Source organism: Saccopteryx leptura, chromosome 3 (assembly GCF_036850995.1).
Source record: "Saccopteryx leptura isolate mSacLep1 chromosome 3, mSacLep1_pri_phased_curated, whole genome shotgun sequence".
Classification (NCBI taxonomy): domain Eukaryota; kingdom Metazoa; phylum Chordata; class Mammalia; order Chiroptera; family Emballonuridae; genus Saccopteryx; species Saccopteryx leptura.
This window is the reverse complement of record NC_089505.1, coordinates 95,074,147-95,102,067: the sequence shown is the minus strand read 5'-3', so window position 1 is coordinate 95,102,067 and position 27,921 is coordinate 95,074,147. Positions and strand designations below refer to the sequence as shown.

At 52.7% G+C, this 27,921-nt stretch overlaps 1 protein-coding gene across 1 annotated transcript; it reads right to left on the bottom strand.

Annotated features, from left to right (window-relative positions):
• Positions 1 to 26,604, bottom strand: PADI4 (peptidyl arginine deiminase 4). The gene is made up of 16 exons (XM_066375201.1): positions 26,497 to 26,604; positions 22,117 to 22,297; positions 20,886 to 20,952; positions 19,352 to 19,419; positions 18,092 to 18,209; positions 16,478 to 16,603; positions 14,769 to 14,947; positions 14,535 to 14,638; positions 13,517 to 13,628; positions 12,505 to 12,612; positions 5,682 to 5,836; positions 4,516 to 4,660; positions 4,174 to 4,276; positions 2,896 to 2,966; positions 2,259 to 2,399; positions 1 to 438 (listed from the first exon to the last, which is right to left on the bottom strand). The coding sequence occupies exons 1-16, from the start codon at positions 26,586 to 26,588 to the stop codon at positions 205 to 207; spliced, it is 2,004 nt and encodes a 667-aa protein (XP_066231298.1). The 5' UTR covers positions 26,589 to 26,604; the 3' UTR covers positions 1 to 204.
• Positions 26,605 to 27,921: the final 1,317 nt, after the last annotated feature.

Here is a 27,921-nt window from a genome sequence, read left to right as displayed (position 1 = left end):
AACTTTATTGCTGCTTCTCACAGCAAAGCTGAGTTTGCAATGCCGGAACACATCTTGGGGTCGCTGGAGGGGACACAAGGGAAGGGAGCAGCCACTGTCTGGAGCCAGACACTGGGGAGCCAAAATGTCCCCAAGAACTCTTGCATTGCCACACTGTAGGAAACCGGAGCCTCTGGCCCGGAGCTTCCCAAGCGGGAGGACGGCTCAGGGCACCATGTGCCACCACTTGAAGGAGAAGGGCTGCCTGCGCACGTTGGTCCCGCAGTGGATCTCCCCGTGCTGCAGGTGGTAGCAGTAGAAGTCATCGATGAAGGTGCAGTGGAGGCCCAGCGGCTCCAGCAGGGACCGCACCTTCTCCTCCAGGCAGCAGCGGCCGTGGATGACGGGCCCGAAGGGCTTGGGGATGCCCAGGTGCTTCCCCAGCACCAGCATGTTCACCTGCGCAGGTGAGATCCCAGGTCAGGGGAGGCCGCGTGCAGCCTGCATCACCATCCCTGTGCCTCCTCCTCCTTCTGACCTTTGGGAATAACAGCCCCACTTCACAGATGAGGAAAACTGAGGCCCACATGGGTGAAGTGGACTACCTAAAACCACCAGCTAGTCTAGGACTTACAGTCAAGTCTTTCAGACTCTGGGGTCCAGGCTCCTCCCCCGCCCACCATCACCTTCTGGCCAATTCTGTTACTCAGCTGAGCTTAGTTCAAATGCCACCCACTTGTGAAGGTGCCCATGAATCCCCACGTTCCTCCTGTGTGTTCCCATAGCTCCAAGCACAGTGCCTGGCACATAGTAGGCACTTCATAAATATCTATTGAATGGATGAATGTGATGACCTCTTTTGTAGCACTTTCTATCTGTTATAACTTATGCAAGTGACTGTGTCCTCCATTATATTGAGAGGTGACCTAGTGAGATAGAAAGACCAGGAGTTTGGCTCTAGGCCAGTGTGGGTTTGAATCCCAGCTCTACCACTCAGCAGCTGTGTGATCTGAAGCAAGTCTCTCCCTGCCGCTGAGCCTTATCCACAAAACAACCCTACACGGTTCCATTGCTGTGACAATAAGGACACATATGCAGAGCACTGTGCTGGCACATAGTAGGGGCAGAGTCGGTCTCCAGGGCTCAAGAGTCATTGAAGGGGACTCTCTGTCACCACTCAGACAGCGCATACTGAGTGCCCTGCCCTCTTACTTTCTCTGCCTATTCCACACCCACGCCCCCACCTCCCACTGTGGGCTCCTAGGAGAGTCCAGGTTTGTGCTGAGCCTTCCTCCAGGGGCCTCAGGCAGGGAAGGCACACAGTCAGCCCTCAGCATAGCTGATGACTGCCTTTGAGATGCCTCAGCCCCCAGCCGTGGCATCCGTTCTCTCTCTTGACTGGGCTAAACAGGAGAAGAAACAAATGCTGGGGGCCAAGGAATCCTTTATTCTAAACGAAATCTCTTGCAGAACTTAAGCACATAAACCAGAACAAAGCTAAACCACTGGGTGTGAGGCTCTGCCTTGGAACCCTGAAGCCCTGGGGAACCCAGCTGGAAGACCACTGTGCACCTTCCTGAACTGTAACCCCAGCTCCAGCAGGAGAGGGTGGCTGAGGGCTCCCCGCAGGACTGGGAAGTTGCTGCCTGGCCCTGGGGTGTTCTTTGAAGAGACAGAGGAACGGGAAAAGACACAGTCAGTGATGTAAGATGGTGCTGGGGTCAGAGCTCAAAGTTCTCGACAAAGGTGAGACCCCCCCAGAAGTCTACCCAATGGACAGGTGAGTGCCAGCCCAGGCACTGCCAATCTTGCCTCCTCAGAGAGGCCTTCCCGGACCGCCCGGTCTGAAAAGGTGCCGCAACTATATTCCCTTCATGGCGCTTAGCTCAAGCTGAGAGCATTTTGTCTGGTGCTTTTGTCTGCCACTGCTACCTCACCCCCGGCAGGAAAGCCCACCCTGGCAGTGCATCCTAGTGGTTAGAGCGTGGGCTCTGCAGCTGGACCCTGGCTCTGAATCACACTTCTTGCCAGCTGTGTGTTCTTGTACCTGAGACCTGCCCTCTCTGTGCCTCATCTGTCAAGTGGGAGTGACGATAGTCTCTCGCTTCCAGGGTGCCTGTGAGATGCCCATGGGGCTCTGTAAGCCAGAGGGGACCATGAGAACCCCAAGGGGATGAGGAGACAACCAAGGCCCAAGGACCCACACCCAGAGCCCAGCTGGCCGCTCGCACTCAAGGATGCTGGCCAAGGTGGGCCGTCTCTGAAGGCCACTTCCTCACCATGTTTGGGAAAAGGGCTTCGGCCTTGAAAACCCCTGGGCTGTCTGGCTGGAGCTTGAAGAGCTGGGGGATGTCCACGATGTCCCGCTCTGTCAGGCCCAGCTCCCGCTTCAGCACCTCCCGGTTCCAGTCGATGCAGCTCTGGGGGGAGGGGCGGGGAAAGGCGAGGAGGGGCGGGGCGGTGGGCGGGGCCAGCACAGGCCGTGTGGTCGGCCAGGGGAGGACCAGGGACAGGGTCAGGAGGGAGTGATGATCTCCTCGTCTGCCCCCTTGCCCCACTCTCTCCTTGTCTTTCCTGTCACTAGGTCACTCTCACGCTTGGCCTCTCTCCTGCCTCTGTCTCTGTCCCTGTCTCTGAGTGGTTCACCTGTTTTTCCTGACTCTTTTCCATGTGTCTCCTTGTGTGTTCCTGTGGTGGTGACTGAGCTGTCCCCTCGTCCTCACACCCACACATTTCCCCAAATCCCAGGCTGTGCACCGCTGAGCCAGCATGACGCCCCGGAAGTCTCTGCCTTGTGGGACGGGGGCAGGGGCAGGGGTGGGGGTATCAGCTCTAATCTCAGGGAAGGGAGCTGTGGGTTGGGGGGCTTCAGCTCTGCCCAGGCTGTGGCATCGTCCTGGGCACCCAGGCTGGTACCTCCACATATGAGTTATGTTCTTTCAATTTCTTGTTTGACAGAATGTCCTTTATTTTCTGCTGTTTTTTTCCTGTTATAAAGAAAAACAAACAAAAAAGTGCAGATGAATTCAGAAGTCCACTTCCCTCATCCTAGTCAGCAGTGGGGACTCAATTTTCCCATCTATAAAATGGAGGAGCAATAATTTCTAACACACAGGTTTTTATCAAGGTAAGTTCTCATTCAAATGGTCACTCTCACTCTTGAAAGTCTCTTATCACCAAAGGGATCTTGTTTACTGAAGAGCAAACAGAGGTCAGACCACTGCCCAATGCCACACGACATATTACAGATACTAGGTGAAAACTGTCAGCCATTGAGACTCCCCAGCCTCGAACCCTGGCCTGTATCTATGGATTTCACTGAAAAAAAAAAATTTTATACTGTTCTCTGGCCAGACTAAACTTTTCTTCAGTTTCTCGAAAACATCATGCTTCCTTCTGCTTCTGTGAGCCTTTGCATTCACTATTCCCTCTGTCTGGAATATCTTTCTCCTTCTCATCCCACCACCTCAATCCCTTGGCCAACTGCTGCTCATCCCTCATGCCCTGGCTTGGTCTTTGCTTCCTCCAGGAAGCCTTCCTTGAGCTCTTCCCAGATATCCCACAACGCCCACTTGTAGTTGTTTTCTTGACTCACTTCCCCTGGACTGTGAACCCTGAGGGCCCTGTTCATGCAGCAACCTCAGCACTTAGCACAGTGCTTGACACATAGTAGGTACTCAGAAGATAGCCAATGCGGCCCTGGCCGGTTGGCTCAGCGGTAGAGCGTCGGCCTGGCGTGCGGGGGACCCGGGTTCGATTCCCGGCCAGGGCACATAGGAGAGGCGCCCATTTGCTTCTCCAGCCCCCCCTCCTTCCTCTCTGTCTCTCTCTTCCCCTCCCGCAGCCAAGGCTCCATTGGAGCAAAAGATGGCCCGGGCACTGGGGATGGCTCCTTGGCCTCTGCCCCAGGCGCTAGAGTGGCTCTGGTCGCAACAGAGCGATGCCCCTGAGGGGCAGAGCATCGCCCCCTGGTGGGCAGAGCGTCGCCCCTGGTGGGCGTGCCGGGTGGATCCCGGTCGGGCGCATGCGGGAGTCTGTCTGACTGTCTCTCCCCGTTTCCAGCTTCAGAAAAATACAAAAAAAAAAAAAAAAAATAGAAGATAGCCAATGCCTGAATGATTCCATCTGGCAATAGGAGACCACATGAAGGCCGAGGAGGGTATCCAAATGGAAGAATAAGGCATGGCCACTTACCCTTGATCCCGTCGAACAGCAGAGCCTCCCCATGGCCCGCCTTCAGCTGCTCCTGGAACAGTTGGTAGCAGGACCTGGGGCTGGCCAGGAGCAGCCGGAAGCCCTGGAGGCGGAAACACTGGGGTCAGAGGCCAGCTTTGCCCCTGGGGCTCCCAAGGAGGAGGGCTATGCAGAGGGTGCAGGGAGTATGGGCTTGGAGCTAGGCTGGCTGCCCCCTCCCTGCCCCCTCCTGGGAAATAGAGTCAGACATGTCAGGTCAGGCCTCCCAGGCAGAGTACAGAGCCGGACTTGGGAACCCAGGAAGGAGGCATGTGGCTTCCTTCAGGCAGCCCCAGATTGCACCTTCTTGTGTACTGCAGGAACGAAGCTCAGGAATTCGTCCACGTGGCCCACTGTCAGCCAGTCGGAGTAGAGTTTCACAGGAGCCTGCACCCGCTGCGCAGCAAGGAAGTCCTGCAGGGCCTGGTGCATCTCCAGGCTCTTGTCGCTGCCCACACAGGAGAGAAGGGTGTTAGGGGAGGATGCGGGGAGGGGTCAGCAGGGAGGTCTCTGTGGGACTGGAGGCCTGGCAAAGGAGTCAGGAAAGGAATTCAGGAGCCTGGGCTGCCTTTAATTATATCCCTTACATTGAAGGAATTTAGGAATTTTTATCCCAGTTTTATTGGGGAAACTGAGGCATGGAATCAGTAAGATAAATAGGACCAGAGCTTAGCCTCAGAAGGCACTGCCTGATGATTCAGCCTAGATGCTGATGTGAATAAACATGGGGTTTGGAGCAGATCCCACCTGAGTTGGCGATCTCTTGTTAGCTGTGTGGCCTTGGGGATGTCCCCTCACCGTTCGGAGTTTCAGTTTTCTCTTTGCTCTTGCCTCCAAGGTCCTTTATGATATAGCCCTTTACTCTTCTTTTTGCTCGATCTGTTTTAGCCACCCTGGCCTTCTTGAATATGAAAAGTGCATCTCTGCCTCAGGGCCTCTGCACATGCTCCTTTGCCAGGAACCCTCTACCCCAGACCTTTATGCAGCCATGTCCTCCTTGTCATAAGGATCCAGTTCAATAGCCTCCTCTTCAGAGAGGCCCTCCCTGGTCACCCTAACAATGCCAGCTCCTCTACTGCTCCTTCCCTTTTTGTTCTCATCACTATTTGAAATGATCTTATTTGTTTACTTTTCTGTTTCTCCCCCACTACAATAGGAGTGGGAACTTGTCTTTCATGGTCATGGCTACATTCCTTCCCACCTCCTAGCATAGTGCCTGGCACATAGTAGGTGCTCAGAAATATTCACTGGCTGAAAGAGTGTAAAATGGCAGTGCTGGAAGTTGAACTTGGGTCTATGGGGATCCTAAGCCTGAATTCCTTGCCTTATACTTTGATTCCTCTCACATGCCCTAAAGTTTGTTGAGCCCTCTTGGGTTGGGAGCAAGGAGGAAAGGTTTACACTCGGGCCTCTGCTTTTCCATGGCGTCCCCGGGTGCTGGTCACCCCTTGCTGCCCCCTTCTCCTTACCTGGGGTAGCTGCTGTCCCCGATGAGAATCCTGCCCAGTGGGTATTTCTTCTTCCCCACTGTGACTGGGGGGCTCACTTCCAGGTTCCCAAAAGAGTCGAGGCTGGTCACATCTTCGGGGGGGAGGCTTCGAGTCACGTAGCCAAAATCTGGACCCTGAGAATGGAGAAGCACGTGCCAAGAGTTAAGAGAACTTAGTCCCCAGTGGAAGAGAGGACGGGATCCTAGGTTAAAAGTTAACTTGGTCACAGGACAGAATATAGTAACCGCCAGCAGCTGGTCTATTGCAGATCCAGGACTGTGTAATGTTGAAGGAACACCGAGTCAGGTGGGCAACAAAAGGCGTGAGCGTTTGGTGAGTCCCTCACGCCGACCGGCTGCTTCGTAAACCTAGCTACAAGCCAGGGCATACTAATGAAGCCAGGGAATGTCACTGTCACCTTCATTTTGCAGAGAAGAGATTTCTCTTCTTCAGATCCCACAGCCAGCTAGTGGAAGAACCAGGATTTGAGCTGTCTCTATGGCAAGCTCTCTCGGTCCTCACCCTGACCTGGGGCTGAAACGAGCTTCCATGAACAGCTGTGATACCTCCTTATAGATTTTCATGAAAAGACTGGGTGGGCGAGGCAGCTCTTGCCCCCTATACAGTCGTCCCTCGCCATATCGCGGCTCACTTTTTGCGGTGTCACTGTATTGAGGATTTTAAAATTGTATATATCTAGGCCCTGGCCGGTTGGCTCAGCGGTAGAGCATCGGCCTGGCATGTGAGGAACCCAGGTTCGATTCCCAGCCAGGGCACATAGGAGAAGCGCCCATTTGCTTCTCCACCCCCACCCCTCCTTCCTCTCTGTCTCTCTCTTCCCCTCCCGCAGCCAAGGCTCCATTGGAGCAAAAGATGGCCCGGGTGCTGGGGATGGCTCCTTGGCCTCTGCCCCAGGCGCTAGAGTGGCTCTGGTCGCCGCAGAGTGACGCCCCGGAGGGGCAGAGCATCGCCCCCTGGTGGGCAGAGCGTTGCCCCTGGTGGGTGTGCCGGGTGGATCCCGGTCGGGCGCATGCAGGAGTCTGTCTGACTATCTCTCCCCGTTTCCAGCTTTAGAAAAATACAAAAAAAAAAAAAAAAAAAGAAAAAAAAAGAAATAAAATTGTATATATCTAATTTTGTATCGTGGATTTTTAGCTATATCGTGGAATTTTGCATTATATAGGCATTTTTATATATTTATTATTTTAATTATTTTTGCAGTAAAATAAGCATTTTCTAGCCTAAAAATTGAGAAAATATAAAAGAACATTAATTAAAACATTAAAAAATATTAAATCGAAATAAAATATGTAGTGTAAGCAGATGAATAGACAAAGACTCGCACATATGAAAAATGCATAGAACGTGTTGATAAGAGTGAGGGAGCCTGACCAGGCGGTGGACAGAGCATTGGACTGGGATGCAGAGGACTCAGGTTCGAGACCCTGAGGTCACCAGCTTGAGCGCAGGTTCATCTGGTTTGAGCAAAGCTCACCAGCTTGGACCCAAGGTCGCTGGCTCGAGCAAGGGGTTACTCAGTCAGCTGTAGCCCCCTGGTCAAGGCACGTATGAGAAATCAATCAATGAACAACTGAAATGCCACAACAACAACAAAAAAACTGATGATTGATGCTTCTCATCTCTCTCCGTTCCTGTCTGTCCATCCCTATCTATCCCTCTCTCTGACTCTCTTTCTGTCTCTATAAAAAAATAAAAAAAAAGAGTGAGGGAAAGGTTAACAACAGTGTAGGAAAGGTTTATGAAAGTGTGAGAAGGGTTTATAAGGCCTTAAAATATATATGAATAATAAAATAAATATAAGGTAGCTACTTCGCGGATTTTCGCCTATCACAGGGGGTTTTGGAACCTAACCCCCCCCCCCCCCCATGGACCACTGTATTTGTTTTCACTGCAGCCATATTAAATCTAGTAGCTTAGGCCCTGGCCTGGTAGCTCAATTGGTTAGCATGTCATCCTGATAGGCTAAGGTTGTGGGTTCGATCCCTGGTCAGGGCACATACAAGAAACAATCAATGAACGCATAAATAGGTGGAACAACAAATCAATCTCTCTTTCTCTTTCTCTTTTCTCCTTCTCTCTCTAAAAAAATGTGTGTGTGTGTGTGTGTGTGTGTGTGTGTGTGTGTGTTTTAAAATCTAGTGGCTTAACACAATTTACATTTATCCCTTCACAGTTCTGGAGATCACAAGTCTGAAAGTTTCCCAGAGCTAAAATCAAGGTGTGTGGCCAGGCTGGTTCCTTCGGGAGATTCTGAGGGTAGAATCCATTTCCTGGCCTTCCTCAGCTTCTTGTAGCCACCATGGCTGGTGGCCTCTTCCTCCATCTCCAACCTGTTCCCATCATCACGTGGCTCCTCCCACCCTGACCTATCTTTCTCCTTACAAGGAGCGATATGATTACATAGGGTCCACCCAGATAATCCAAGGTAATCTCCCCATCTCCAGATCCCTAATTTAATCACACCTGCAATGTCTCTTCAGCATCCGGCCTTGGGGACTGGGATGTGGAGGTGTTTGAGGGGCTATCATCCTGCACTGGCTCTAGCTTTTCTAGACAATCGATGATCTGTACCCTGCAGCTTCATGGGGTCCACGGACACCCTGCAAAAAGATTCCAAATTGCAAGCTTGGGTGCATTTTTCTGGGAAGATAAATCTTCTCAAGGATGTCTGTGACTCCACAAATTTAAAAACCATCCTGCCCTGGCCGGTTGGCTCAGCGGTAGAGCATCGGCCTGGCGTGTGGGGGACACGGGTTCGATTCCCGGCCAGGGCACATAGGAGAAGCGCCCATCTGCTTCTCCACCCCCACCCCCTCCTTCCTCTCTGTCTCTCTCTTCCCCTCCCGCAGCCAAGGCTCCATTGGAGCAAAGATGGCCCGGGCGCTGGAGATGGCTCCTTGGCCTCTGCCCCAGGCGCTAGAGTGGCTCTGGTCGCAACATGGCGACCCCCCCGGAGGGGCAGAGCATCGCCCCCTGGTGGGCAGAGCGTCGCCCCTGGTGGGTGTGCCGGGTGGATCCCGGTCGGGCGCATGCGGGAGTCTGTCTGACTGTCTCTCCCCATTTCCAGCTTCGGAAAAAAAATAAAAAAATAAGAAAAATAAAATAAAAACCATCCTTCCCAAGTCTTGTCCTTCCTTTCTCTCTGAAACCCATGCCAACCTGACTTCTAACCTGTGTCATCAAAACTGCTCTCATTGAGGCCTTCATGGTCACACAGCTAAACCCAGCAGGTGAGGCCCAGGCCTTCTCTTCCTGCAGTCCAGCAGCGTCTGCGCCAGCTGGTCACACCCACGTGCTCCACACACTTTTTTTTTTTTTTTTTTTCATTTTTCTGAAGCTGGAAACAGGGAGAGACAGTCAGACAGACTCCCGCATGCGCCCGACCGGGATCCACCCGGCACGCCCACCATGGGGCGACGCTCTGCCCACCAGGGGGCGATGCTCTGCCCCTGTGGGGGGGGGGTCGCCATGTTGCAACCAGAGCCACTGTAGCGCCTGAGGCAGAGGCCACAGAGCCATCCCCAGCGCCCGGGCCATCTTTGCTCCAGTGGAGCCTTGGCTGCGGGAGGGGAAGAGAGAGACAGAGAGGAAAGCACGGCGGAGGGGTGGAGAAGCAAATGGGCGCTTCTCCTGTGTGCCCTGGCCGGGAATCGAACCCGGGTCCTCCGCACGCTAGGCTGACGCTCTACCGCTGAGCCAACCGGCCAGGGCCTCCACACACTTTTTACTCTCGGCCTTCGGGACCCCGTGCACTCTTGGGACCTACCTCAGCATTGTTTCTCACTCTCCTGTGCAGGGTTGGTGGGGGGAGGGAGAAGGGAGAAGGGGTTAGGGGGGTGCAGGGCCAGCCCTTGTCTCCTTTTGTTCTCTGGTTTCACTCCCTCCTTTGGTGACCTCGCCCAGTCTCATGAAGTGCTGCCCAGTGTGCTGACAACCCACGATGATCTCTCCAGCCTGCACTTCTCCCCCACACTCCACACGTGGGCCCATGGTTCTCTGACTTCCCATGCAGATGTTCGCTAAATATCTCACACTTGCCCCAGAAAGAACTGCTTGCTGACCCCTGTTCCCATCCCATCTCCTGTTCCCCCATCACTCTCCCCCCGCCCCGGGGGGATGGTGCCTGCCTCTCCCAAAGGTCAGAGTCTGAGATCGCCTGTGCCCCCCCCCCTCCCCCCCGCACAGCACTCAGGATGGCCTCAGGAAGAGGGCACTGAAGCAGAGACCTGAAGGTGGAGAAACAAGCAGCCAGACATGTGAACCGGGAAAAGCATTGCAAGCAGAGGGAACAGCATCGCAAGGGCCACTTGAGGTGAGTACAAGTTGAGCATGTTTGAAGAACAGGAAGGAGGCCAGGTGAGGGGCAGGGAAAGTGAGCCTTGGTGAGGTTGGGGAAGGAAGGGGAGGGGCGCTGCCTGTTGATGAGTTTCCATTCTATTCCGATGCTTTTCCCAAGTGATTCGAGTTGGAACAGTGCAGGTGCGCTTGGCTAAGAGGCCATTGTCTAGGTTTAGGTGTCTGTCTATCCATCCACAGGACTCTGGAGGTTTGGCTCATGGAGTCAGAGAATCTGGCCTTTGTCACACTTAGAATATCGAAGCAGGAGAGGAGCCCACTGAACAGAGTCGAACTGAAACCAGGAGAAGGGCCAAAGTCTCAGGGGCATCTGGCTAATGTTTCCTGTTGCTCCTCAAACAGGACGAACCTGATTCTGTAGCAGAGAGACACCGTGAACTGGACAGAATCTCTGCGCCTGCACCACTCAGCACAGGAGAGAAGCGAGGCTTGGACAGGCTGCTGAGTTCAAGTTAGGTTTCCTTTCAGAGCCTCCAGTGTGGGCGGAGCCACCTCCCCTTCCCTTGGGGTGCAGAGTGCTCTTTGGAAAGTGTAAGGAAAACAGCTGTGTTAGGCTCGCTTGCTTGTTTTCCAGCTGCAAGCACTTTGCATGATTAGTGTGTGAGTAGGTGGCAGGAAGCCACGTGTGTGTAAACCTCAAATAAGGCCACCGGTACGTTCCCTGGGTGTGGATTGCTTGCCCGCCGACGAGAGAAACAGGGTTGTCCCCTGCCTGTTTGTTTGCCTGCTGTTGTGAGAACCCAGCAAACGGGGATGCCTCAGTGCCTTTCAGCTCTGTGGTTCTTCTGTGGTCTGCCCAAGTCCAGTGTGAACCTGCCTGGCCCTGGCCACGAGCATTGCACCTGGCACAGGGGGCAGGATTCAGTTTAGACTGGTATGGAACTGGCACCACAGAGAGCCATTCATCATAGCAACCCTTGCACCCCATTCTTTCCTCCATTTTCCCTGGGTGCTTGAAGTCAAGGGGCTATGGAGGCTCAGAGTGCAGGCCTGGCCCTTCCTGGGAGAACACAGAGGCAAGGTGGTGAAGAATGTGCTCACAGAGGCCCCGGCTGGGTGGATCAGTGGATAGAGCATCAACTCAGCACATCAGAGGTTGTGGGTCTGACCCCCGGTCAGGGCACTTAGGAGAAGCAATCAATGAGTACACAACTAAATGGAACAACTAAGTGAAACAAGTTGATGCTTCTCTCTTCTCTCTCCCTCTCCCCTTTCCACTCTCTCTCAAATCAATGGAAAAATTAAAAAAGAAAAAGAGTGTGCTCACGGAGGCAGACTGGCCTGGTTTGAATTCCAGCTTTTCCCTTCTCTTTCTGTGTGACCTTCGAAAAGCTGCTTTACCTCTCTGAGCCTCCATTTCTTCATCTATAAAATGGGCCCAGTGAGAGCATCTGCATTAGAGGTTGTGGGACGAAGTAAATGTGTCAGCGCATGCTCAGTAATAATTCTCAGCCGAGTGTGCACAAACCTGCCAAGCTAGTCAAGCGTGATTTAACAACATGTCAACCCACCCCCATCCCAACACATGTAAAGTCTTCGGCTGATAAAGTCACACCTAGGAAATGACCACTATGAACTTGGAACCACCCCCTCATCCCAGATAGAGCCCCCTGAAGGCCAGACCCCACCCAAAAGACAGAGGCTCCAGTTGGATGCTGGGAAGGTTCTGGTCTTGGCTCCCCCCCCAACCCCCCCTCACAGCAAGAGCATCTTCCATGGAGCAAGCCTGCCCATGCCTGAACAACGTCCTCAGCAGGATTATCTTCTTCTTTTTCTTTTTTTTGTTATAGGGAGAGATAGAGAGTCAGAGAGAGGGATAGATAGGGACAGACAGGAACAGAGAGAGATGAGAAGCATCAACCATCAGTTTTTCCTTGCGACACCTTAGTTGTTCATTGATTGCTTTCTCATATGTGCCTTGACCGTGGGCCTTCAGCAGACTGAGTAACCCCTTGCTCGAGCCAGTGACCTTGGGTCCAAGCTGGTGAGCTTTTTTTTTTTTTTTTTTTTTTTTTTTTTTTTTGCTCAAGCCAGATGAGCCCGTGCTCAAACTGGTGACCTCGGGGTCTTGAACCTGGATCCTTCCGCATCCCAGTCCAACACTCTAGCCACTGCGCCACCGCCTGGTCAGGCTCAGCAGGATTATCTTGAGGATAAGGTGAGCTCACAGCTGGAAAGGGCTTTGGAAAAGGAAGAGCCAGCCCTCCCCACGGTTATAACACAAAATAACATGGCCCACGTGCGTGATCTTGAGTGCGCAGGAACAAAACACGGCCCAAGAGCGTGATCGCTGCGTGAGCAGGACCCGCACCTGTGGGAGCCGGGACGCTCAGCATGGCGGGAGGGGATGGAGGGAGACAGGCGATGAAGAAGGAGACCTCAAGGCAAGGGGGTTTCAGACGCTGGTGTCCCCGCCAGCACCTACCAGCAGGCATTTGAGGGGGAACTCCTTCAGGTTTCTGTTCCTCGGAGAGTCGAAGACGACCGGCAGCGTCTTGTGTGGGGCTTGGATGTAGCCGATCTCTATTTCATCCTGGGCAAAGCGAGTGGGAGGGAGGCTGGTGTGCCAGCCGCCTGGGTCCTGGCACCCAGTGTGGGGATGGGGGGGTGGACCACCTATACTGTCTGCCCCTTGTGGTCAAGGACAAGTTCATGCGGGATGCTGGTCCCAGAGGAGGGACTCTGAGGGAGCCTAGCTTGTCGTCCTGTGTTTGCACAAACGAGCTGTGAGATCCTGGAGAATGGAGAGGGCGGTCCGAGCAAAGGGATAGCGGTGTGTTTGAGGGGGGAGCAGGGTGAAAGGCTTGGCAGGGTAGAGTCTCCAGGCAAAGCAAGGGCATAGCAAGAAAGTCCGGTTTCGCTGGCACCGCCTGATGCCAGGCACTGGGGTGCTGAGATGAGTGAGGCCCAGTCTCTGCCCTCAGGGCACTCATGGCATGGAGGGGGAGCCTGGCATGGCTACAGAATGGGGATACAGGGTCACCTGTGTGACGGCAGGCTGGCGCCGGGGGTGGGCGCGGGCAGCCAGATTGGGGACGGGGCCCTGGAGGCAGGCTGAGGAGGGAGAGACAGGAGCCATGGACAGTGCTGGAGCAGGGGAGGGGCTCAAGCTGGTCGCCCAGCCCAGAAGGCCGGCTGGGAGGAAGGGCCTCTGAACTCTAAATCTTTTTTGGAGGTCATCTGAGAGTTTTTAAACAAGAAGGTGGCTTATCATTCTGGTGACTGGGTGGGTGTACCGCAGCCTGCAGTAAATATCAATTGAATCACTTGCCCTTATGCGAGGATAGTCAGAGGCTCCCAACTCCCTGTCCATCAGAGGAAGGGTGGCCAGCAAGGTGCTAGGCTGAGCCCCCTGGGGCTAGGGTCCCCCAGGGGCCCTTGACCTAAGGGGCACTCATCCTAGGCGTTCCCGTCTGCTCCCCCACAGCGCCACGAACCTGCATCCACCGATCCTGCATGTTCTCCTCCATGGGGCAGATGGTCAGCTTGCACTTGGCCTTTCTGGCCAGAGTAGTCAATGAATTCACAAAGTCCTCATTTCCAAATATCCTAGAAAGAGCAGGCGAGAAGGTCCTTAGTGTTCTGAATTCAGTGGCTAGTGTCCTTGGCCCAGATCTGAAGGGGCAAGCCGGACCCCCGCCAGGCCCCTGCCAGGTCCCTAGGGTCCCTAGCCTGGCCGGAAGTGGGGAGGCACGCAGTGGGTGCCCATGTGGCCTGAAGGGAGACGCCTGGCTTGTCCTGTCTCTGCTCTGATCAAACATCTCGTTAAACCTTTCTGACAATCCATGAAAGGAACTAGTGGATACTGTTTCACCGAGGAGAAGACAGAGCCGGGAGGCCAATGTTCAAGGTCATGCCTCCAGGGACAGCACTGGGATTTGAACCCAGGCCTCTCTGGCTTACAGCCTGTGTCTGACTACCAACTTCCACTCTGACCCCTTCTGCCCCTGAAGCAGACAGAAGAGGAGGAGGGAGGGACCCCCTGACACCCCAGCATACTTAATAGGGGCTCTTAGCCTGCAGACTGGACACTGAGGCTTCCCAGAGCAGCTTGTCAATGCAGATGGCCCATCCCCAGATGCAGGACCCAACAAGTCAGAGGTCGGCCAGGAATGTGCATTTTAAACAAGTCCCCGGGAAGTTTCTGGTTCAGAAGGTCCAAGGCCACAGTCTGAGAAAATCGTGGACTGGGGGTTCTCATCTTGCAGGTCTAGCAAACTCTATGGGCCCCAGGGGCTAAAAGCAGCCCTCAGCCTGCATCAGGGCAACAGGGCCGCAGCAGAAATACCCACAGTAATCTCCCCGGCCTCTGAGTGGTTCCAAAGAAGTCACAAGCCCTCAGCGTGTGGCACTAGGGATTATAACTGTTCCCTATTCACACAACAAGCACACAGTGGGCCTGCGGCCAGAACCCCGGGCTCCTGGCGCCTGCCCCCAGCACGCAAGGCCCCTCACCTGCACACATACACCTCCTTCGCGGGCTGAGTGTTGGGGGTCATGATCCAGGGGGCCACACGGAAGACCACACTATCTTGGAACACCAGGTTCTTGGGAAACTCCTGCAGGGAGGGACTCTCACTGAAACCGGGGCCCAACACCTACCACCCCTCCCCTGATGCGCTCTGCACCCATCCCCAGGGGGACACTGCCTGGAAGCCCAGGTCCCCATCTGCTGCCCCCTTGGCCTACCGGGTTGGACGTGTCCAGCAGGGAGATGGTGAGGGAAATGAGGCCTGGGAAGTTGGCGTCTGGGAAAGCGAGGCCCTCCACGTAGAAGTCTGTGCTGTACTGGCCTCCGGGGAGCTGCAGGGTGTACGAGGGCTTCTCGGGCCCCAGGATCTCTTGGTACGTGGGGCGCTGTTTGCCTCCTAGGAGAGAGCAGGGGAGGCTCAGGTCGGCGTCCTGACCTCTGAAGACCCTGTCTTCTCCTAGGCCTGCATGTCACCCCTGGCATCCCCTTAAGAGAAAGAGACTAAAGCCTCAACTAGGACATAACTCCCCTACCCCGACCCAGCCTGGGGGTCCGGGATTGGAGTGACAGAAGTGTCTGAGTCACTTCCAACTTTATAGGAAGACTAATATTTAGTATGGTCCATTCATCATTAGTAATTAATTAATTCATTCATTCATTCCTGAGCGCCTGCTCTCAGCTGACACCTGGGGAGACCAAGAAGGCAATCACAGCCCTAGTCCCCAGGGAATGCAGTCTCCTGGGTGAGTAGGTAGGAGCAAAGACAGTCAAAATCACAGGTGGTAGTAAGTGTTGTGATGGAGAGAAGCCCAGAGGACCAGGGAAGGCTTCCAGGAAGAGGTGATGCCTTGGAAGATGTTGGTCAAATCACTTTGGTCTAGATCAGCTCACACCTCTGCACAAAACTCGCAGATAGCTTCTCCCACCTCCTTCAAGAGAGAAGCCGAAGTCATCCCATGCCCACCTAATCTGGCCTGGCCCCTCTTTCTTTTCTTCTCCACCCTCATCTACAGCCTTAACCTTTGCACGGTGTGCTCCAGACACACTGGTGACCCTGCATTCCTCCAGCCCACAAACACTCTCCTGCCTCAGGACCTTTGCACTTGCAGTTTCCTCTGCCTGGAATGTCCTTCTCCAGGATTTCCATGTGGCTGTTCCCATACCTCCTTCTGTTCAAATGACACCTTAGGGGGAACACCTTTCCTGATTACTCTCTTCCCCCACCCCCTGACTCCACCCTTCACCCACGTTCTCTTCCCTGTTCCAGTCCTCTCTGTTGCATTTAACGCCATCTGATGTACTAAGTGTTTTACTTAATGATTATACACACCATCTCTCTCAACCCTCTGAGATGAAAGCGACACAAGGGCAGGGACTTTATTATGGTCTTTGCACTGTGCCCCGTGCCTAGAACCCAGCCTGGCACTTACTTAATAGCTGGTGCTCATGAGCTGCTGAGAACTTACCGATGGCTTTGATTGGCAGGATGTTGGAGACCAAATGATAACCTAACACATGCAGTCAACTTGGATTCAAAAATCTCCTTAATCAAGAGTCCTGTGTGTGTGTGTGTGTGTGTGTGTGTGTGTGTGTGTAAGAGAGAGAGAGACAGAGAGACATAGAGAGACAGAGATAGAGAGAGACAGAGAGACACACAAAGAATGGCTATGGATTACAACAGTCCTTGGGAGGGAAGTTATTCCCTTCTCAGAGCTCACTGGCTCCGGACGTCATCTTGTTAGTCTGTTTGCATTTTGTCTGTGGGCCTTTTATAGGAGGTAGTGGGCACAGACGTTGTCCATCTTGCTTACTACTCTATCCTCGATTCCTAGAACCTGGCACACAATAGGTGCTCAGAAATTATTTGCCAAAAGGGGTGTGAAGGGGCTGTAAGGAAACATCAAAATGACGGCCAAGGACAACTCACGACTGGCTTGAAACACTCGGACTTTGTCCATCTCGGACTTGGCCACGTGGAGCACCAGCTGATGCTTGGTGAAGAAGTCTCGGGGGGTCTTTGTGCTCAGGGTCACCAGGGACATGTCCTGCGGGTCTGGAACAAGAAGGTGTGGCCTGGGACACAGGCTCCTGAGACCCCGCCCTCCCCACTACCAGACCACCCTTTACCATGTCAGCTGGGTTTATTTCCTTTATGCCCTTTCCAGTATTTAAATGATGTTTTTCATTTTGGAATCAGAGTTAATCAAGTTTACGGTCCTCTCCCACTGGGATGAGCTTAGGATGTCAACTCTGCAGAGCTGGGACCTTATTTATCTCATTCTCTGCTCTGTCCCCAGCTCCTGGAACCCAGAAAACCTGTGTGCTAGAACAATGGCTAGCACACAGCAGGTGCCTGGTGCTATTTGTGAAATGAGTAAGTGGAAAGGTTTCTCCCCTGGGCCTGAGTGGGAAGTGAAGTTTGTGAACCAACTAGAATAACGGGTGACAAAGGCGTGGGTAGATCCAAGCTGGACAATAGCCAGAGGCTGGACAATAGTCACAGGGCTGAGGCACTGCGGTCGGCAGGGTTTGAACCCTGGATGTGGGTGGGCTTAGGGGAGTTATTTCAGCTCTCGGGGCCTCTGTTTCCTCATCAGTAAACAGGGCTGAGAGTAGTGCCCACGCAGAGGGAAGAGTGAGGTCATCTGTACAAAGTGCTTATTACAGCACTGGGCATCCTGGGAGTGGCCACAAAGGGTACTGGCCATGTGGCTATTAATTACTGTCTGCCAGGCACTGTGCAGAGGCTGTCTGCCCCCTGGCACCTGGCCAGGCCAAATGCATGCATCTCTTTCTACAATAGCCTACCAATTCCCTGGGAAGGTCACAACCATTCCCCTAGCTGGCTGCCCTCACCCCCTTCACGCCCTTCTCGAAGGCAAGTGGGAGATGTGCCTTCCATCCTGGCCATACTTCAGGGGTGCGCAGGCAGGAACCCTGCCCCCCCCCACCATCCTTGTGCCCTTAAACCAGGCCTGGTACCGGGACCCCCAGGTCTAAATCCTGAGCCTACAACTTCCTAGCTGTGTGACCTTGAGTAAATGGCGGCTTGACTTCCCCATGCCTCGGTTTCCCCATCGAGAAGGCAGGGAGGAAGACAGGACATACTTCTTAGCCTTATGTCAAAGAATCAGATGAATGAATAACTCTGAAGCACCCGGCATACGGCAGGGCTTCTGAGCTGCTCGGACATGAACTTGGGGAAGTAGTTAGGCTTTCTTTTTGAATGATTTTGGGCCCCAGGTTTGACCCAAGAGCAAGGTTTGGGTTGGGCAACAGGCCGGGGCATGGAAAGTGGGGCCCAGGGGAGACACTGGGGCTTAGAGTTGGTCCTAATTCTTCTCTGGCTGCTGTGTGGTCTTGGGCAGGTCGCCTGCCCTCTCAAGACCCTTGACTATTCCTTCTCCTTCCTAGACAATGGACACGCTAACAAAGACATGCTTCCAATAACCCCGCTTTCTGAGGGCAGTGACAAGGTTCAGGACAAAGGGCTTTACAAAAAAGATGAAGCTCTACTCCCATTGTCCTTGGCGGTCTTTACCTTCTCTGCCTAGCACCTGGTCATCCACACAGTCCGTGGTGGAAGATTTGGAGTTGTCTTTGTCGCAGTTCACCAGCAGGATGGCGCCTTGCCCACGGGGGCCCCAGGTCCAGGTCCTCTGTGGCCACCCAGCAGAGATGAGACACACTTGAGAAAGCCCGTGCGTCCTGAGGAAGCACAGCCACCTGGCCCCAGCGTCTCAGTAGCCTCACCCAATTTGTGTATCCTGCTCCCACATTAGGTCATTCTTTAGTCCCCAAAAATAGATTTCTGCTTGCCCCAAAAGCCATCAGCAAATTCACCAAAAATGCAATTCATCCACTTAAAAAAAAAAAAAAAGGATCCCACAACAGTAATATTTTTTTTTAACAGCTTTTAAAAACTATTGGACTGGCAAACCAAACTGAGCTACATATTAGTGCCAAGATTCTAATCTAAACAGTTACTCTTATGGGAACTCTTAATTACTCACTCACCAAAGGATGGGTACTGTTCTTAGCAGCCAGTTCCTATCTATCCAAAGATTAAAGCAAATGAAGGGGCCCCTCCCTAATAGTGGTGACGTCTTTTGTTGGTAGGGGCGTGTTCACCCTTGAGGAATGGCCGCGTTTGGGGTGAGAGGTAAGATCTATTCCATTTCCAGAGCTGTAATTCTTCCCCGACTTTGGACTGACCCAACAAAGGATCTTACTCCTTTGTCAAGTCATATCCTCCTAAAGGCTATGCAGCATAAAATTGTGCAGGAGGCTTTTGAGTGTTCAGGGACATCCCGAGGTTCATCCATGGACTTATAGTCACCACCACCTCTTTCTGTAACATATACTCCTTGTACCAACCTGGCTCCTTCCTTCCCTTGCCCTATGCCACTTCTTCCTTTCTCTATTATTCACCCCATGTGAACAGCATCTTGGGAATCTCTCCTACCAGTCAAAACCTGGGGTAGGGGACTTTTGTGCCAGGGTAGAGACCCTCTTGCAAACTTTTTCTCTGTTGTGCATTAACTGGGTGATAGTCATTTCCAGTTTGTAGGGCAACACAGTCTCTAAGCTCACAACTAGCAAAAACCTAGTTTTGTAAAAGAGATGGGAAATAGGTAAACCAAAATGGTAAGGGTGGTTTTAAATGTGTCTTCCAATTCCAGTTAACATGTCAGACAAACCGCCATTCACCCCATCACCACCAGGGGGCGTTAGAGAAAAATTCCGCGGAGTTACAGGGAGTCTTTCGGGTGTCAGTCAAGGTTAAGCACACCTAACGTACCTGGTTCTTCCTGGCTTTGGTCGGCTTCCCTTTGCCAGTGCGGGTGATGTCTGCACTCAAGGAGATTTCTGAAATCCCACCAAGTAAGAGGAGAGGGTTGGTAAGAGTACAGGGTGGGGGCGTTGAGCCTGGCCCCGATGAACAATCCTTTCCCCAGGAAACTGTACCAATGCCTCTCTCCCCTTCAGAGGAGATGCAGGTTCAAAGACACTTGTATGTCCCCCAAGAAGAAGTCCGACTACAATTCAGACCACAGAGGTGGGGCTTCTGACCACACTTATTCTCCTTTGGGGGGGGGGCACACCACAGCTCTGATGCCAACCAAACCAGCATATCTGGCCACCCTCGGGGGTTTCAGAAAGAATTCCCGGCCTCTCCAATGGAATGTTTTGGTGTGACACCCCTTCAAGGGTACCTTGCCAGGCTCTCAAAGGCCTCTAGCCCCAACCCAGCCCCCAGTGACCTTGGGGTGGGCAGTGGTTACCTCAACCCCACCTGGCTCTTTCTTAGGTGTATTGTGACTGCTCTGGGGGCAGACCATGGCCCCAAGCACACCCCACTCTGTCCAAGTGGCATTTCTAAATTCTTCCTCCCTTATTAGAATACATGAAAACCCACACTGTCATTCCAATCCCATAGAATCGTGGTATAGTGACCTTGCAAGCTCACAGTGTGGGATTGACCCAGGTGACCTTTTAAACATGTCAGAGTGGGGCTAGGGCAGCATCATGCTCAGTGGCTAGGCCTTCCCTAACCAGCTGAGTGACCTGGGGCAAGTCTGTTCACCTCTCGTGCCCCCGGTTTTCTCATCTGTAAAATGGGATAATAGTACCAATTTCATTGGCTTGTTGTAAGGTTTAAATGTAAGATCTTATTAGCACAGTGCCTGGGATAGAGTTAGTGTTTTAGTATCACCACCATTATTATTGTTGAAAAATGTATTCATGAAATAAATGTATAATAAGGGGTGAAATTCATTAATGAAATGACACCCATAGCTTTCACATGCAGTTCATAGATTCAGTGCATATTCAAATAATAATAATGCCATTGTATTATTGTTCAAGATGAGGTCAAGTTAAAAAAATATACTTTAAAGCAGACTATTAAGGAAATATGAGTCTAGGTCAATCATTGATATGGCACAAATGGTGAAGATGGGACTTGGGGAACACTGGTCTATATTATTGCACAAAATAGGGTCTCATCTACCTTTTTTTTTTCTTATAAGTAGTTGAAGGGTCTAAAGATATAGTGACCCATATGCTGAAAACTCATGTACCACTTGCTAAGTTGAGAAACAAAATATTAAGATGAAATTGAAGCTCCCTGAAATGCCTTCTCTCCCCAGTTGTGTTTTTTGTGGTTCACTGACCGGGGAGGGAACATTTATGAACTACCAGATGTGTGACTGGCTAGAAGTGGTCCTTTTTTCTCTGCTCGATCTAACGGGTGCTCCAGAGTGTGGTTTCTCCTGGGAAAGGCTGTGTGTGGAGGCGGCCAGAGGCTGTGCTCCAGGATCCTGGTCACTTACCCACCCCGGTGATGTAAAGCAGGGCTTGGACTTGGTTGGTCTTGGGTCCGTAGTATGAAATCTGAACCTATAAGACAGCAGCAAACCACCAATGACTTCTCTTAGAGTCATTCAACAAACACTAACTGGCCCCCTACTATGGACCAGATCAGGGAAGATTGCTGAGGAGACAAGGAGAGGTAAGAAGTGACCTCAGCCTCTCAGGACTACCCCCAACTGCTGGGAATAGAGGGGCAGTAGAACACTCCGATGACTGTAATGCATAGATGAGGGTCCTATGGAAGCCCGGAAATGGGGACTTACACTGCTTACATGACCACAGATGGTCATGGGCCCATCTCTCCATGGCAACCCCAGAGAGTCCTGTTGAGTCCATCTACAGCCAATGAGGGTGCAGTGGTAAATGGTGGTGCCCCAAAAGGTATGTCCACATCCTAATCCCTGGAGCCTGTAAGTGTGACCTTACTTGGAAAAAAAAGATCTTTGCAGCTATATGAAGGATCTTGAGATGAGATCATCCTGGATTATCGGGCAGGGCTTCAGTGCAATGACGGGGGTGGTGCAGGGAGATCTGACAGGCTGAGGAGGAAGCAGTGTGACCACTCTCGAGACTAAAGTGATGGCCCCTAGTTTAGGAATGCCAACAGCCACCAGACACTGGAAGAGGCAAAGAACTGACCCCACTGGAGGTCCCCCGGAGGGAGCGTGGCCCTGCTGACACCTTTGCTTTCAGAGTGCTGTCCTCCAGAACTTGTTTTAAGGCAATTGTTTGCGCTATCTGTTATGGTAGCCACCAGAAGCGAATACCCCAGCATGGACCGCAGCTGCCAGGGCTGCCTGGCTGGGGACTTCATAGCACTCGCCAGCATCTGTCATTGTTTACCAGTATGGTATCCAGTGCTCTTAGCCATAGGATGGAAGCTCCATAAAGGCTGCAGCCTCCCCTGTCTTATTTATTCCTGTATCTTCAGTGCCTGGCAGTGCTTGGCACGTACCAGGTGATTATGAAACATTTGCCAAATAAACGAATTTTATCAAAAATCCTGGCCTCAATATCCCCCAGCACCCCTATATTGCCTACAAGGATGCTATAGCTGGTACGAGACATTGTGAGCTTTATGAGAGAGAGGGGCGGGGGCTGTGGGTCAGTGCAGGGCAGCCTGTGGGTGGCTGACCTGCTGAGACCTGCTGGCCCCGCGCACACAGCCCACCCCACGGCTGCCACACTCACCTTCTGGTCACCCATGCTGCTGCTGGCAGTCCTCATGCTCAGGTTCACCTCCAGCCCGGGGTCCAGGGGCCACTTGGAGGAGCCTGACGAATTCTTCTTGGCTGGAGGATCATGGGCCACATCCACCACCACCCCTGGGGAGGCATTGATGCCAAAACACGTGCAGCCCTGGGGGGCAGAGCTGTGGGAGACACAGACGGGGAGGACAGAGCGACACAGTGAGGCCGGGCCAGGTCTATCACGGCTATCCCCAGCGCTCTTCCTTTTCCCTGAAAGTGTCAACACCAGATAGCAGCTGCTCTGACCCTGACCAGGGGGGTTGTCAGGAGATTATGAGAAGCAGAAAGAAGTTTCCTGACCTAGAGAGCTGTCACGGGAACTGGGACAACACATGGATATGTGCATAGAATAGTGTGCACTCCCGGAGATTTACTACACACACACACACACACACACACACACACACACACACACACACACACACACGGTTGTGCCTGTACAAAGAATCACACAGACTTCTGTTTCTGGAATTATGGCAGACCATACTCTGAAGGGCCTTTCTCCTACAAAACAACTAGATCTGGTTCATATATACTTTTCAAAACATCGCTGACATTATGAAAAGTAAGGAAAATCTCCAAGGAATCCCTTCTCTGCATGTGCGTGCACAGACGTGCATGCATGCCCAGGCACACGCACACACACACACATATACACACACACTGCAGTAGTTAAACTGAAGAACACTAAAGACAAAGAGAAGCTAGCTCTTAAAGGTATCTGGAAAGAAAAGTCAGACCACCCACGAAGGAAGAACAATCAGACTGAAAGCAAACTTCCCAATAGCAACAATGAAATCCAGCAGACAATTGACCTCAGTAGAGGTCAAGACAACCCGGGCACCACCGTCAGGACAGGAGAATGTGCCAAGCCTGAAATGTCACCAAGGCAACAAAATGCCAAATTCCTGAACAGAGAAGGCAAATAATGTATCTACTAGTTGTGAGCTCGTGTCTTGACTAGACTCCCAGTGACTTTTTCTGCTTAAGATAGGAAAAGATATCTTTATAGGTTCACCTTTTGCTGTTCGTATCCACATGATAAGGCAAAAACTGGTGAGGCTTCTATCAATCTATGAGAACTTGTCACTTGTTTTTTCTTATTTCTAAAGAAGAAACTGATTTGGGTTTCCAGTGTTGTTTTGATTACCTGCCACCTCTCTGGAACCCACCACCCATCACTTGAGAGAACAGGATCTTAGGTAAGGCAGAATGAGAGAACTTGCATGTACGTATGGAAGGGAGAGGGTGTGCGGTTTCCTGTCGCTGCTGTAAGAAAGTACCACAGACCTCATTGCTTAAAATAACATGATTTCTATCTCTCAATGAAATAAACAAAAAAAAATTAATGATACAAATGTGTTATCTTACAGTTTGGGAGATCAGAAGTTTAAAAATGGGTTTCACAGGGCCAAAATTCACAAGGCTGAAGTCAAGGTGTCGGTGGGGTTGTGTTCCCTTGTAGAGGCTGGAGAGACTCCATTCCTTGCCTTTCGCAGCTTCTAGAGGTCACCTGCATTCCTCAGCTCACGGCCCCTTCCAACAATTACATCACTGCAGCCTCTGCTTCCATCATCCACCTGCTCTCACTATGCCCCTCCCACCTCCCTCTTACAAAGACTCTTGTGGTCACATTAGCCCCACCCAGATAATTTCCTCATCTCAAAATCCTTAATCCTATTTGCAAATCCCCTTTTCCCTGTGAGGGGACATGTGTACCGGTTTCAGGGGCACTGTTATTCCTATTTTACAGAATTTGGCTGGACTCTGAGGGGACTGTGAAATGATGCACAAAGCAGGGTAAATAAAGCATTACTGCTATTGCTGTTTTCTTATGAGGAACAGCCACAGAAGTGGTGGGATTATCCCGGCATGCACAGACCCAGTGGGCTGAGGGAGAGGAGTGTGCAGGTTTCTGACTCGAGGCACTAGAGGTGAGGACGCTAAAGGCTTCGGGACAGGGAGCACTGTTGCCTGGGCGTGCCCTGTCCCACGTGGCTTCCTCACCAGGACAGGGAGAAGGGTGCAGACAGATGGGCCTGCCACCGGCCGGGGCTTTCCAATCACTGTCTTCAGCCCTCACAGACACCCTCTCGGTCAGATGGGGAAACTGAGGCTCAGAGACATGAACAGACTTATCGGTGCTCCCCACTGTCACATCAAGGGGTCTCCAATTGAGAAGGCGACCTCGGGAGGAAGAGGAGAAACCCACCACTGGCAGCTTCAGGATGCTCACCGTCTTCTGTGGTTGGTGCCTCCTGCACCCCCCGCCTGTTCTGCGCCTCTCCCAAGCCCTGTGGAAGCGGCATGAGCTCCACCAACCAGGCAGCTGTGCCCGGTGAGGCCAAGCCTGCAGTGCTCAGAGGCAGTGTGCTGGGGAGGCAGGTGGGTTTAGGATCAGACAGCACTGGGTTTAGATCCCCTGGCTTTGCCACCTTGAACTTGCCTCACTTGGGTAGATGTTTTCACCTCTTGAAGCCTCAGATTACTCGTCTCTTAAATATGACAATGTTTACCTTGTAGGGCTCCTGCGAAGATTACAAATCACCACAAAGGGCCTGGCACATAGTAGACCCGGGCTCAGGATACTTACTGCCCTGGCCCCAGCCATGAGCATCACAGAGCGCCCTCGACAGGTTTCCATATTCATCTCAGGTCAGTGGGATTTTGTTTGAATGTAATCAAGGTATTTCCTGTTCCCGGGAAAGTGCTTTCCAAACAGAGTGAAAATCACCGGTAGGGTTGTAGGGGCAGCTCTGGGCTTGGTGCCCACGCTGTGTGGTCTGTTCCTGCCTCCACACCTGCGTATCCTTTACCCCTTGGGGCTCTGAGCCCAGGGGCAGAGGAACACGACTCGAGCAGAGCCGTGCAGGCATGCGTGTGCTGGGAGGGGGTCACGGGGCTGTGCTGCTGAGAGGGGGTGCCAACCAGCTGTGTTTTAGGAAGAGAAGTCAGGCCGCAGTGAGGGTGGTGGCTGTGCAGGACAGGTGACAAAGGTGCTGGCTGAGGACTGCTGGGAAGGACTGGTTCGAAGTAACGGGAACGACTGGTCCAAGGACCGAAGTGGAAGGAGGGGTCTGGGACTCAGGCTGCCTGGGTTTGAATCCTGGCTCCCTCCACCCGACTAGCTGTGTGGCTTCAGGTGGGTTACATAACCTCTCAGAGCCTCGGTTCACCTCCTGTAAAGAGGAATAATGGCATTGCCCACCTCAGAAGGCTGCTGAATGAGGTTTGTGTAGGAAGCATGATGTAAGTGTCAGCCATTGTTCTGTACAACCTTCAGGGTGAGGAATGCCAGGGTGCCGTGTCTCACTGCAGGAGGAGCCCTCAGCTGACAGCAGGCTCTCCCTTTGTCCTTTACTCCTCACCCCCTCAGCCTCCTGCCTCCCCTCCTCGTCCCAGGAAGCCACCCAGACATCGACTGCTGTTCGCCCGCTGCCCAGGTTCAGGCATCAAGCGACACATCCAAGGAAATGTCCCAGATGTTCCTGCGGGTGCCATTCTAGGACCACAGATGCCCAGCCTGGGATGGAGGAAGCCAGGGGCTGCCCGTACTATTACTAACAACAACAACAATGAGGCCAACCACATGCACCTGCCAAGAGTGTTCCTAGACCGCCTGATTCAACCAGATTCGGACACAGGGCTAGGCACATAGTAGGTACTGCATCAGTATTTGTTGAATGAATGGATGAATATGCCCAGCAACTGAACTAAGTACTGAACAAACGCTTCCATGGTTTTTCACATTTAATATCTTTAACCATCCTACGAACTGGGTATTATTCCCATTTCACAGAAGAGGAAACTGAGGCTCAGTTGCCCAAGGCCTCCCAGCTAGCCAACAGCAGGGCCAGCTTTCCCACCTCAGCCTCTCCCATGTCAGAGCCTGTCTCATCGCACCCGTGCTGTCACACACCCACGAAGGGAGGCTTGGCTGGGCGGGTGGGGGAAGCACACTGCACTATGAACCAGGTATGGGTCATGATGCTCAGGGTCTGGCCTTGCTTCCAGGGCACTTGCTGTGTGATCTCAGGCAAGTCACAGACCCTCTCTGAGCTTCCATTTTGTTATGCTTCATTTGTGGTGAGGACTCAAGGAACTCCCACTGTGCATGGCAAAAAAACAAAAACAAAAACAAAACCACTGCTCTGAGTCTGGGCACGTCCCAGGGCTGCTCAAGTCTTCTCTTTTCAGCTCCTCCCCCGGCAGCGGCCACAGAGGCTGGAGCCTGTAGCCCGAGCCAACCACACACTCAGCAGAGCCTGTTCGTCCAGTGTCACTGGACCTGCTCCCCACCCCCAGGATGTCCCCTGCTCACCCATAGACATCTAGCTGAGTCTCGGTACCCAGCACACATACGGCATAGGTGGGCTGCTCTGGGGCCACATGGATCACTGTCCCCTGGGCCATCGTCCAGCCAGCTCGTCCCTGCGGCTGCAGGAAGCCCCTGGGCTGGCTCCTTTATAGTGCCCAGCGGAGGTCATGAGTCAGCACCTGTGGTTTGTGGCTTAGTGGTTTCGTCCTTCCCCTCTCAGGTCCAAGGCTTGTCCCCTCAGCTCCTCCCCTGCCCTGCATCTGACCCTTGACCCCATGGGTGTTGATGCCAGACTCAGTGGCAGGTTGGCTCTGTCAGTTTCCCAGGAAGGGCAGAGGACTCCGGAAGCCTGGGGGTGGGGTTGCAGGTCTGGGTCCTCACACCCAGAGCCCCATCCCCGCCTGGGGCCATGAATGGCTGGATCCAGTCCACCTTGCCTAACTATGCCAAGCAGGGATAGCAGAGAGGGAAAGGCAAGACACACAGGGAGGTTTCAAGATTTCCGGCAAGAGGTCACAGCGTGGGCTCTACATGCAAAGACTAGCCTAGCTTGGGACAGCTCTCCTGAGGCTGGGCCACCAACGTGGGTGTTTCTGTGTGCTGAGCACCCTTCCCTGCACTTCAGGTGGAATAACTCACAAGGCAGCTGTGACCTAGGCACTGTCATTGTTCTCTCATTTCATTCTCATGGCAGCTCTCCAATGTCAGGACCACCGTTGTTCCCATTTTGTGGAAGAAAAAACGGGCTCGGACAGGATACCCAGCTAGGAAGCAGTAGAGCCAGGATTTGAACCAAAGGCTTCCTACTCCAGAGTATGAGACGTATCAACTGTCTGTCCACGTGGCATGAGCTTTCCCAACTTTATAACGTCTGCTTCTTACTACAATACAAGGCATATATATAGGACCTTATTATTACTACTCATTTCATAGAAGGGAAAATAGAGGCTCAGAGAAGGAAGGTGACTTGCCCAAGGTGCCACAACAAGTGTGGTGACAGAGTAGGAAGCCAGTGTTCCCTGCACATTCCAGGGTGCCTGCCTCTTGCTGGGGCCTCTGGGTGTCAGATTAGACATTGCAGGTAGGTCACACCTGCCAAGGGATACTCACTCGGCTACAGAGCTGTGCTCGCACCTGGCCATTGGTGCCAGGCTCTCCCTGCTGTGAGGTGAGAGGTGAGGCAGGTGGATGGACAGGTCCCAGCAGGGAACACCCAAAGGAGGCACACATGGGAATCTGGAGGTTGTGGGATTAGGCAGGCCTGAGTTCCAATCCTGCTTCACACCAGCATCCCCCTGAGGGGGCATCGAAAGCCTGCGACCTTCCACTATGCCATCTTTGAGAAGAGGAAGGACTCCTAGCTGGATGAAGGTCAATGTCTCTGCATTCAGTTTCTGGAGCTGGCTGCTGCCCTATCTTTGACCCCAG

What these genes read in the sequence shown, in the direction of transcription:
- PADI4 (XM_066375201.1), bottom strand. Translation starts at nt 26,588, where the DNA reads ATGGCCCAGGGGACAGTGATCCATGTGGCCCCAGAGCAGCCCACCTAT. An exon ending in CCGAGTGTTTCAAGCCAGTC is followed by an intron (nt 14,948 to 16,477) that starts GTGAGTTGTCCT and finishes GCTCTCTCCTAG; the next exon opens with GAGGCAAACAGCGCCCCACG. An exon ending in GCTGTTCGACGGGATCAAGG is followed by an intron (nt 2,967 to 4,173) that starts GTAAGTGGCCAT and finishes TCTTTATAACAG; the next exon opens with GAAAAAAACAGCAGAAAATA.